General features: G+C 41.2%; 1 protein-coding gene across 5 annotated transcripts in view; it reads right to left on the bottom strand.

The window, feature by feature from the left end:
* The window catches only part of LOC139757444 (uncharacterized), a 979032-nt gene that overhangs the window by 656492 nt on the left and 309487 nt on the right, over nucleotides 1-13053 (bottom strand). For all 5 annotated transcript variants that reach the window (XM_071677964.1, XM_071677968.1, XM_071677965.1 and 2 more), the window contains exon 14: nucleotides 1645-1789. Coding sequence is in view for 1 of the 5 variants with exons in the window: in XM_071677968.1 (XP_071534069.1) it covers nucleotides 1645-1789 (145 nt within the window). In the remaining 4 variants the exon portion in view is untranslated. The remainder of the gene's footprint in view (nucleotides 1-1644; nucleotides 1790-13053) is intronic.

The raw sequence follows: 13053 nt of genomic DNA, 5'->3' as shown, positions 1-13053 counted from the left end.
TGCGTGCATGTGGTCTTTTAATCATCCTTACTACATTAAGAAAAGGTGTTCAACATTTTCTCTTTCGTGGCTCTTGACGACCGTAAGGAACCCGGAAGTAATAAGTTGATGGGCCCAAAAAACCTAACCTAACCAACGACTTTACCATCCAAACGAAGTCTGGAAACACAGAGAGGTATGTCAGTTGCTCATCGTATCATCCTCTGTCCCTCGCTCCCGTGTCTCATGCGTTTATAAAATGATTACAGTTAAGTGACAGTAACTCAACGTGGGGTCAGTTGTCTGCCAAATAACCCCCTCCTCACAGCTGTCTGACACCGGTTGTAAACACCGGGTTTATTAGAGTCATTCACTCCTATGACCACTGCTGACCACTGCTGGAAATTCTCTTTACCCAGTGTTGGTCCAGCTAAGCACAAAGATGCAGCTGAACAAAAGAATCTACATGTGCATGATTATGCATCCAACAAGCTATGAGCCCCACTCACAGTTTCCTAGGGAGTAACACAATCAAATCCAGTTCTCGTCAAAACCAGATATATGTAAGAATGTTGTCTGGTCAAACTGAAGTGATTTAGTCCATTTCTTCCTCGATATTTCTTCGTTGTTGTAAGGGATAAATCTCTCCTGATTTACTGTAGATGATAAGTGATGAGAATAGTGTTTTTGTTCTGCTTTTTTTTGTTAGTTAAGACGGTACTTGTAACTACCCAAATTGCGGCCATGTCATTATCTATCTTCAGATAAAGAGATAGATGTCTTAGCCTAAGCCTAGGCACCCATTTTATCGACCAGCCTCTAGGAAAGGATGAACAGCTAGGGTGAGTGAGGAAAGGCTGCCGCGACCGCGGATGGATTCGAACCTACGACGACTCGACCCTAGGCAGGTGGCCCAGCAGTGGCAACTTCCTCACCACTACGCCTCATTCGTCCGGCGTCAAGCTACCTGTGTTATAGTGATGTAACTTCAGGGATTTCGAGGTGATTTCGAAGAGCTCGAACCTATATCTGGGACAGTCCTGGAGCCCGAATGAGACTTGATCAAATCTCTCCAGTAGGTAAAGGTCTGCTCACGATCTTCCTTGTATAGGGATGATCCAAGTGCGTGTCACATGCAGACAGGTGGCCTTAACGTCACATGTCATTTTTCATTCGCCAGCGTCTTATTTCTATCGCATTGATCTACTTTCACTGGAAAGACGTCCTCAGGAACTGCGGATCACGTTATAACAACGGAAGGGAATTTGCGTAATTGTACCCACATGCAATGGCGACCAAATATAGACTCCTGGATAATGAAGCAATACACATATACCCTTCAACTGAACTGGATAGCTCTGGATAGCCAGTGCATTATATCCTGCCCGAATTAACGAGGACTGGAGAGGAGTGTGACTGGAGGAGTTGGTCTCACCTAACAAGTGGAAAAAAAAATGCAAGAAGAGTTTGTGGTCAGTGTGGGGGATCTATATTTCACTTTGGATACCAGGGTTGAGGATACGTGGGATGATTTCTAGAGAATGCAATGTACCTGATGCAACACTCCATAGATAGATAAACAGGTTAAAAGACAGAGATAGATAAGTGGACGGAGTGATAAACAGATAGACGGATCACTTTTTTTTTTTCCGTATATGAACTTACGGCAGGTGAAGTGAGGTTGTCGATGGGTGGTGCGTCCTCTGGCGTGGGTGACGGGAGGGTGACGTATTACATAGCCGTCACCTCCACTACCTAACGTCACCGTCACGTTCGTGCACACCGCCCGCAGTGTGCGCGTCACAGTTTCCTGCAACAAAACATATTCATATACTCCTAACACTGATATACCACATACAATACTTTGATACTCAATTTCATTCTGAAGCTCAAAAGAGAAAAAGAAAATATGATATCGTGTTCACGTTGTAACGTCTGTATCTTTAACAAGGCAATTCATACGACAACAGACCAACACTGGGTTCTTTCGAGGCTCTTTAGAACAGCGGAAGAAATCAGAAACTCACAGAGGCGTGTGTGTTTGGAGCAGAAACTCACAGAGCAGCGTGCTAAGAGCAGTAAAACTCAAGAGTTGTCTGTTAGAAGCAGTAAAACTCACAAAGGTGTGTGTTAGGAGCAGTAAAACTCAGAGTTGTTCGTCAGAAGCAGTAAAACTCACAGAGTTGGGCGTTAGGAGCATTAAAACTCACAGAGATGAGTGTTAAGAGCAGTAATACTCACAGAGTTATGTGTTAGGAGCAATAAAACTCACAGAGTTGTGTGTTAGGAGCAGTAAAACTCACAGAGTTGTGCGTTAGGAGCAGTAAAACTCACAGAGTTGAGTGTTAGGAACAGTAAAACTCACAGGGATGTGTATTAGGAGCAGAAATTCACAGAGTTGTGCGTTAGGAGCAGAAAAACACTCAGGCGTTTTAAAAGAGATGAACCTGTAAACATTCCATGTAACTAAGGAGGTGCAGATAATGTCATTCGTGGATTTGAAACTCTAACACGTAATAAGTCTATTCTTACAGGTATCCGTAATACTGCTTTCGAAATACTCTAATTGGTTATTCCTTCCATTCAATACGCTAGCCCATGAGTTTGCATCCTTTGCTACGAATGTAATCAGACGAATGTATCATTAAGTAGCTCGTTAGATCCCAGTCATAAGAGCGTTTGATTGTAAGTACCTGTATTTGATCAACTCTTAACCTTCTCTTTTCAAAGCTGCATAAATGTAACTCATTTAGTTGCATTTCATAGGATTTGACGAACACTAAATGAAATCATTTCATCACTCTATCGGCAATAAGATACTTTTGTGAGTAGGATTAATACAAGGAATACTGTAGGCTTCAGGAATATTCCTGCCGTCGAATTTCAATATTCTTTCTTCACTCAACTCCTACACTAAATGCCTATAGGAAACACTGAGGAACGACTGATTTCAACACATGCTCTACTAATCGCTATTTGACAAACAAGTCTTGAATGCTTACTGATCGCCAGCGAGCTGACTGATTGACCAGAATTACCTGCCCGTGTTGGACAGAGAACAATAAAAATAATGTTTGATATTCACGCTTGAAATACTTAATCAGGTCCAACTGAGTGTATGAGACATGGTCGAATCTCGCTATTGCCAGCCTCTCTGTCTAAGTTTAACGTACCTTACGTCACTATGGAGGCATATCTAGAATGAATAGATATGATAGACAACGGTGTATTGAATCTAGACAGCCATTCGGCTGAAAATAAAGAGTTATGACATATTACGGAGCTGGGAGGTCATGATGAGGACGACTTAACACATCATGAGAGCATAAGATGCAGGTAGGTAGGCTGGACACATTTGCACCCGTCTGTGTGCGTTCATCTGAATGCGAGATAAAGTGAAAACTTTACGATTTCGTAAAATTTGTGCCTTCGTAGATTTCGTCCCTTACATTCTCGAAGTCTTATAGAAGTAACCTTGGTAAACCACTCAAAATTGGCGGACATACACTAGTCTCTTGCAGGGAAGGGGGACAGATATGAAAGTTATCTGCTTTCTCCAGTTGTTATAGACCATATATGCATAGTGAGAATGTATATACAGTCGTAGAATTATTCTCAACTCATTAAGAAGTGTTGAAGGTTTTCCGGTCCGTGCAGGTTGAAGCAGCGAGTCGTTGACCGCCTGAGTGGACCCTGGCAGTAATAAGCTGAGAGGCCGAAAGCCCATACTACCAGCTCACCAACTACCATACCCAGAATAACCACTTTCATGTACGAATTCACGTATTTCCAACATTGGAATCTCTCGTAGCTTCTTGCAGCATCAAATGTACCGTATGTCTAGCTAGTGGAGGTAGCCTGCAAGACTGTCTACCTAATCTACCCTAGAAAACAGATGTCCCTCAGTGGCAGCATACGAAACCTCAGGTCTATATCTGAAGGAAGATGGCCTTCATCAGCGCTGAAGTCATCACACTTGACCACATCTTTACTCATCAAACTGGAAGGTGCTTAGGTCGTGTCAAGCTGTGAGCATGGTGTTTATACTCTGATACAACCATGACTACTATACTGTAATGGGAAATCGACCCACTGAACTAGAGACAAATGAAAAATTGACGTATGTTTCAGTAGGCGAAAAGTTATTATAAAACACAACACTAAAAGTCTTTAACTGGACAGAAATACTGACATAAGGTACTTGGAGCAGTCACTAGAATATCAACACGTAGCCACAGATGCATGCGTAACTGGGACATAGCGGGTCAGGAGGTTAGGTGTGGGTGTGTGCGCGATGCGATGCCTGCTGGTTGCACCAAGCGGTCTCACCGCCTCATCCAGCACCGCCAACATCCCAGGCAATGTGTACCTCCATCATTTCCATTTTCAATCTCTTCATCTGGGGTGTTGTGAGTACTACAACGCGTGATGATGTATGAGATACAGAGTGATTTCAGCGAGTTGGAATGAACTACGACACACGAAGATGAAGGTTGTTAAAGTTAACGTCCTTGTTAGGGTCGGTGTGATGGTTCATGTATTGAAAAATGACGGGGGAGAACAGTCACAACCAAGTGTAAATATATCTCAGTTCATGAATACAGACGACCTAGTTTGGCATTATGTTGTAACAGGTTACATAATTCATCTGACGTATGGTGCGAGTTCTGGATTTCTAACATGTTGATGTGTGTTGAATTCAATCACGGATACTCTCTCTCTCTCTCTCTCTCTCTCTCTCTCTCTCTCTCTCTCTCTCTCTCTCTCTCTCTCTCTCTATCTATCTATCTATCTATCTATCTATCTATCTATCTATCTATCTATATCTCTCTCACTCAGGCGTGCTGGTACAGAGCAGCGATTGGACATCCAGACGAACACCACCAGATATAAAGACAGCCCCACCCCCATCATTGCCTTAATGACCTCGCACGCTGCAGTCATTTTGTATATGAATCTGTGGACGTAACTACTGCCTCCCCCTCTTGACGACCAAGGGCTTTGGAGGGAAATTATACTCGCACATGCTCGTTGTTTTTCTTTGATATCGACGCAAACTAGAGCTTTAGTTAGAGGGTATGAAGTGCTGAGAACTGATCCATTACCTGAACTAAAACACAAATATACTTGATCCGTCTGTGATATATATTGGAAACGATCACAAATGAGCGCATGATCAAAATGGCGTCCTAGCTACGTTTCTTCGTTGTATATCAACTGACTTATATTTCTCTCGTGTCTCCCCTGATAATGTGATTATTACATGAAAGTGCACTTGGGAACTTATCGTGTTTCATTTTCCCCGTGGACTCTTAGGAATATATATATATATATATATATATATATATATATATATATATATATATATATATATATATATATATATATATATATATATATATCACTCAAAATCTTTTTCACTCCATCTTTCCACCTCCAATTTGGTCTCCCACTTCTCCTCGTCCCCTCCACCTCTGACACATGTATCCTCTTGGTCAATCTTTCCTCACTAATTCTCTCCATGTGACCAAACCAATTCAAAACACCCTCTTCTGCTCTCTCAACCACACTCTTTTTATTACCACACATCTCTCTTACCCTTTCATTATTTACTCGATCAAACCAACACCACATATTGTCCTCAAACATCTCATTTCCAGCACATCCACCCTCCTCCGCACAACTTTATCTATAGCCCACACCTCGCAACCATATAACATAGTTGGAACCACTGTTCCTTCAAACATACCCATTTCTGCTTTCCAAAATAACGTTCTCGACTTCCACACATTTTTCAACGCCTCAGAACTTTCGCACCCTCCCCCACCCTATGATTCACTTCCGCTTCCATGGTTCCATCCGCTGCCAAATCCACTCCCAGATATCTAAAACACTTCACTTCCTCCAGTTTTTCTCCATTCAAACTTACCTCCCTAACTGTACCTAATACTGTACCCTACTGTACCTAATAACCTTACTCTTACTCACATTTACTCTCAGCTTTCTTCTTTCAAACACTTTATCAAACTCAGTTACCAGATTCGGCAGTTTCTCACCCGAATCAACCACCAGCGCTGTATCATCAGCGAACAACAACTGACTCCCTTCCCAAGCTCTCTCATCCACAACAGACTGCATACTTGCCCCCATTTCCAAAACTCTTACATTCACCTCCCTAACATCCCCATCCATAAACAAATTAAACAACCATGGAGACATCACGAACCGCTGCCGCAAACCAACATTCACTGAGAACCAATCACTTTCCTCTCTTGCTACACGTACACATGCCTTACATCCTCGATAAAAACTTTTCACTGCTTCTAACAACTTACCTCTCACACCATATATTCTTAATTCCTTCCACAGAGCATCTCTATCAACTCTCATCATATGCCTTCTCCAGATCCATAAATGCTACATACAAATCCATTTGTTTTTCTAGGAATTTCTGACATACATTCTTCAATGCAAACATCTGATCCACACATCCTCTACCACTTCTGAAACCACACTGCTCTTCCCCAATTTGATCCTTCGTACATGCCTTCATCCTCTCAATCAAGACCCTCCCATATGACTTCCCAGGAATACTCAACAAACTTATACCTCTGTAATTTGAGCACTCACTCTTATCCCCTTTGCCTTTGTACAATGGCACTATGCAAGCATTCCGCCAGTCCTCAGGCACCTCACCATGAGTCATATATACATTAAATATCTATACCAACCAGTCAACAATAAAGTCACCACCTTTTTCAATAAAATTCATTGCAATACAATCCAAACCCGCTGCCTTGCCGGCTTTCATCTTCCGCAAAGCTTTCACTACTCTTCTCTGTTTACCAAATCATTTTCCCTAACCCTCTCACTTTGCACACCACCTCGACCAAAACACCCTATATCTGCCACTCTATCATCAAACACGTTCAACAAACCTTCAAAACACTCACTCCATCTCCTTCTCAAAGCACCACTATCTGTTATCACGTCCCCAGTAGCCCCCCTTCACTAATGTTCCCATTTGTTCCCTTGTCTCACGCACTTTACTTACCTCCTTTCAAAACATCTTTTTATTCTCCTACAATTTAATGATACTCTCTCACCCCAACTCTCATTTGCCCTCTTTTTCACCTCTTGCAACTTTCTCTTGACTTCCTGCCTCTTTCTTTTATACATCTCCCAATCATTTGCATTATTTCCCTGCAAAAATCGTCCAAATGCCTCTCTCTTCTCTCTCACTAATAATCTTACTTCTTCATCCCACCACTCACTACCCTTTCTAATCAACCCACCTCCCACGCTTCTCATGCCACAAGCATCTTTTGCACAAGCCATCACTGCTCCATTAAATACATCCCATTCCTCCCCCACTTCCTTTGCATCCTTTGTTCTCACCTTTTTCCATTCTGTACAAGTAACTGAATTTCATGGTTATCAATAGTTATGTGAGCTTAAAGCTCGTTTCTCAGTACTCGATACAATTACAAGTAACATCTCACGCTGAAAGGACAGACGGAAGAAAGACCTGTCATGCCTTGCGATCACAAGGATTAATACGCTCAATGTAAACACATGATAATCAAAAGGGCATCTGGCAGGATACATGTATTTTTAAGTGTAGCTAAAACACTCGGCTTTTCATGCGCGTTGTGTGTTTATACAACTAAAGATATACAGTGTACACGTGCCCAGCACGCTAGCATCTTCATTACGAATACTCCAAAGCGACAACTACAGTTTGGTGGGGCTGTTAAGTCGAGTCGTACGCGAAGAAGTCGCTCTGATTGTATTCAGACGGTAACCTCATTTGGCCAGTTTTACTGTCGTGTGGCCGACGACAAAGGCACTTCAATGAACCTTCACGTAAGATTTGTGTGGCTGAGACAAGTACGAAGTGATGAGGAGGGTTGAGTCCCCGTCTCTTGTTGTGGTGGTGGGTGAGGCCATTGTGTTGGTGACGGGGGAGGTGCTGAGGGAGTCGGCTCGTGACCCGTTGTTATCCCAGTCCCCTCCATCTCTCCAGCCGGGCAGCGATCAGTGCACAAATTTTTCGAAGTTTTTATCATGGATGTTTTTTTTTTCTGTCTTCGGGAGGAATTCTTATCTAAATGTGTATTTTTTTCCCCCAGAAGAAGAAAAGAGATGTGGGCCAAGTGAGGATTTCTTTTTTCATTTTCAAAGAGACTTGTCATGTATCTTAAACGCTCCCTCGCTAATCGCGGGTAATGGCAGCGAATTTGTATGAAAAAAGTGTATTGATGAGATAATTTCATTTTGGTAGGCGTATAAACAATTTACTGATGTACGTTTCACGGACTGAATTAATTCATTAGGTGTAAACAATCCGTGATGCTTCGTATTTAAAATCATTTACATCAGACGGGTTCTCTACATGTATTGTAATCCTTGAATATATTATCTTTAATCCTAATCAAGCGCAATTACCCCAGTATCAAATTTTCGGACTAGTGTGATCATCAAATTGACTTTAATTGTAAATGCCCTAAACACTTATTATTTATAAATGATAATTTTTAATTACTTCTGAAGTTGTATTATTCCAATGCAAAATGTATTCTGAAATTGGTATCTTTAAACTATATGAAATTAGACTTTTAGATTTGATATAAAAATCTGTACATTAATACTTTTTTACATTTGGATATAAAAATTTGTACATTGATACTTTTTTACACGTTTAAAACAATAAAAAAAATGTTACTTAAATCTTGTAAATCAAAGATTTACAAAATCCAGAAATGAAATCTACATTACCGGACACTGTAACAACCAAAACTTTTAGTTTACCCCAACTTATGAAATGTATATCATGAATTAACATAAATTGCGTTCCAAGTTCATCTACTAACCCCTGTACCTGGGTTAAATGTACACCGACACGAACCACGATTCGAACCTTTCCATTCTAACAGACACTTCCCGTGAACGTGTCTCTTATCCAGAACTTAAACGACTACTCCACGAAGCTCCATAATCAAATAATTCATTCAATATTGTATCAGAATTATCTAAAAAGACGAGTATGTTAGAATACCTACCATTGCTTACCATGTCTAACTTTACTGGAATTCAAATTAATTCCCCCAAGTCTAATCTAACGTAAACAATTTATCGGGTTCCTAAACTAGTAATCGTGAGTACTATCAATTGCTATCAGTTAAAATCTAAAAAGCATTTAAAAATCAAGTGTAATCCATGTTTCCCGATGTGGACTGCATTCAAAAATGAAACGTAATCCATATTTTCAGATGTGGATTTTAAAGACTGTATTCGTTGCCGCCCTACTATTAGTCTATTAAGGTCTGCACACGGCAGCAAACCATACAGAGGTACGTTAAAATCTTCTTTAATAACCAACTTGCATATAAATTAAAGCTTTATTAACAAGATATCTAACTTTACTTGATTCACACAAGACGATGTTGCTTCATTCACACGACACTTTCTCCGCAATAACACGGTATTATTCCTTATTGATACTACAACCTTGTATATATTCATATCTTTATTCGAATGCTTACGACACAATTCAAAATTATCTTGAAAAACTTTGCCTTCCAGCCCCCGAGCAAGTACGGCACCGATGGAACTGGGAAAGTTATAGATGGCACCTTCTAGGGGAGCTAAATCGGCCGTGCTACCGGGACAGAGAGTCGCGAATGCTCTAGTATTTCTGGAACGGGAGCTTCCAGGAGCCAAAGCGCTCCTTCTATGCACATATATCACACTTGATATACACGTAACGTTAACACATATATACATAAGATAACCACATTAACACGTGGTCTAACTGTGTAACAAAATAGTGCTTTCTGTAGCCTGTAAACAAAGTTCTTAGAAACTGCACATTTATAACTCAATACCCACAACATATGCATAAATATCTTGAATGTTACGTATCGTCTTAATCCAACACCAGGATTCTTGTGACTATATAATCCTATGGTATATATATACATATGTCTACAATCGTTGAGACTGCAGACATTACAAAACAGAAGGGGAACTGTACATGAATCGATTTAGTAAGAGACCAAAACACTCCTATGACACATCTTGCTGTTCTGTATTGACACTCGCAACTGTATTATTTATGTTCTTAATGTTAAGTTAAATGAGGATAGCAGCCCCTAACTTCCTTCCTAACAAGATACCCTACTGGAACCAGACCCATGACTAAGACCTGAACACAAAAATCTAAACAGGTTTGTCCCCATCCCTCAAAACCCTATCCAGCTAAGGACATTAAACTTGTGTATGCATCGGTCGACAATTTCTACCACATCCGACCTAATATGACAACCAATCATATACTTGCAATGTATAGACTTGAGACCTTCAGAAAGACATGAATGTGGTCGAGATGAGTGCGTCGCTCCTTCCCTTTTCAGATGACGAACGTATCTAATCTCGCCACATAACATCAAACTAGACCTCTAGTCAAGTATCTGCTGTTCCTTGCGCCATGGCAACCATACGCTCTCTTGGCCTCGCATTGCCACATGATTGGAGAATAACGTGTATTGTCCTTCTCAAGAACCCTAGCTAATGATCGACCCAAAATCCTTATCACATGTTCACTCACCTCGACACGGGAGTGTTGTACAAACCTGGGCTCACGGAGGCAAGGAGATGGCCCCTACATACACTTGAAATTACTTTATACAACACTGGCTTTCTCCAAAAAGCGGTTGACCAAGAAATATATCAAGCATTGACTGTGACTAAGAGAGCTTTGGAGACTGCTACTATACCAGCCGTGTCATGGAACTGTTGTCTTACGAGCAAAAATCTTGGAGCACTTCGCTTGCAGCAGATCTTTCAAAGTACATGGACAATACCGTTCCGACTTCAAGATAGTTCTTGTCCCTACACTGGACACATCAAATGTATGAGTATCTACTTTCGGATGTTGACGATTCGAATCCCGGTCTTGGTGTACTGGCCCTCTAACCGGTAGGTAAGAGCTTGAATCTTCAATGCACATCGGTAACTGTGCATATGTAAAGTAGATTAATTTGACTGTTACATCTACCTACCAACCAGGCAGAAGAAATTGGGATTGCTATTTCATGTGTGGCGGGGTGGCGACGAGAATAAATAAAGGCAGCCAGCATGAATATGTACATGTGTATATATGTATATGTCTCTGTAAGCATACGTATGTATACGTTGAAATGTATAGGTATGGATTTGCGAGTGTATGGGCGTTTAGTATATACATGTGTGTGTGGGGGATGGGTTGGACCATTCTTTCGTCTGTTTCTTTGCACTACTTTGCTAATGCGGGAGACGGCGATTAAGTATAATAGAATAAAAAATACTATTATATATATATATATATATATATATATATATATATATATATATATATATATATATATATGATGTATATTCATTTATTATACTTTGTCGCAGTCTCCCGCGTCAGCGAGGTAACGCAAGGAAATAGACGAAACAATTGGAAAACCCACCCACATACACATGTATATACAAACACGTCCACACACGCACATAGACATACCTATACATTTCAACGTATACATAAATAGACATACACAGACATATACATATATACACATGTACATAATTAATACTTGCTGCCTTTATTCATTCCCGTCGCCATCCCGCCACACATGAAATGACAACCCCCTCCCCCCGCATGTGCGCGAAGTTGCGCAAGGAAAAGACAGCAAAGGCCACATTCGTTCACACTCAGTCTCTAGCTGCCATGTATAATGCACTGAAACCACATCCAGGCCCCCAAAAATTTTCTTGGTTTACCCCAAACGCTTCACATGCCCTGGTTCAATCCATTGACAGCACGTCCACCCCGGTATACCACATTGTTCCAATTCACTCTATTCCTTGCACGCCTTTCACCCTCCTGCATATTCAGGCCCCGATCGCTCAAAATCTTTTCACTTCATCTTTCCACCTGCAATTTGGTCTCTCACTTCTCGTTCCCTCCACCTCTGACACATATATCCTCTTTGTCAATCTTTCCTCACTCATTCTCTCTATGTAATCAAACCATTTCTGCTCTTCTGGTCTCTCAACCACACTCTTTTTATTACTACACATCTCTCTTACCCTTACATTACTTACTCGATCAAACCACCTCACACCAAATATTGCCCTCAAACATCTCACTTCCAAGACATCCACCCTCCGCACAACTCTATCCATAGCCCACGCCTCGCAACCATATACTATTGTTGGAGCCACTATTCCTTCAAACATACCCATTTTTGCTTTCTAAGATAATGTTCTCGCCTTCCACACATTTTTCAACGCTCCCAGAACTTTCGCCCCCTCCCCCACCCTGTGATTCACTTCCGCTTTCATGGTTCCATCCGCTGCCAAATCCATTCCCAGATATCTAAAACACTTCACTTCCTCTAGTTTTTCTCCATTCAAACTTACCTCCCAAATGGCTTGTCCCTCAACCCTACCGTACCTAATAACCTTGCTCTTAATCACAATCACTTCAGCTTTCTTCTTTCACACACTTTACCAAACTCATTCACCAGCTTCTGCAGTTTCTCACCCGAATCAGCCACCAGCGTTAAATCATCAGCGAACAACAACTGACTCACTTCGCAAGCTCTCTCATCCACAACAGACTGCATACTTCCCCCTCTTTCCAAAACTCTTGCATTCACCTCCCTAACAACCCCATCCATAACCAAATTGAACAACCATGGAGACATCACGCACCCCTGCCGCAAACCGACATTCACCGAGAACCAATCACTTTCCTCTCTTCCTACTCGTACACATGCCTTACATCCTCGACAAAAACTTTTCACTACTTCTAACAACTTGCCTCCCACACTATATATTCTTAATACCTTCCAAAGTGCATCTTTATCAACTCTATCATATGCCTTCTCCAGATCCATAAATGCTTCAACAAATCCATTTACTTTTTTAAGTCTTTCTCACATGCATTCTTCAAAGCAAAAATCTGATCCACACATCCTCTACCACTTCTGAAACCACACTGCTCCTCTCCAATCTGATGCTCTGTACGTGCTTTCACCCTCT

Source organism: Panulirus ornatus, chromosome 26 (assembly GCF_036320965.1).
Source record: "Panulirus ornatus isolate Po-2019 chromosome 26, ASM3632096v1, whole genome shotgun sequence".
Classification (NCBI taxonomy): domain Eukaryota; kingdom Metazoa; phylum Arthropoda; class Malacostraca; order Decapoda; family Palinuridae; genus Panulirus; species Panulirus ornatus.
This window is presented reverse-complemented; position numbering and strand designations above follow the sequence as displayed.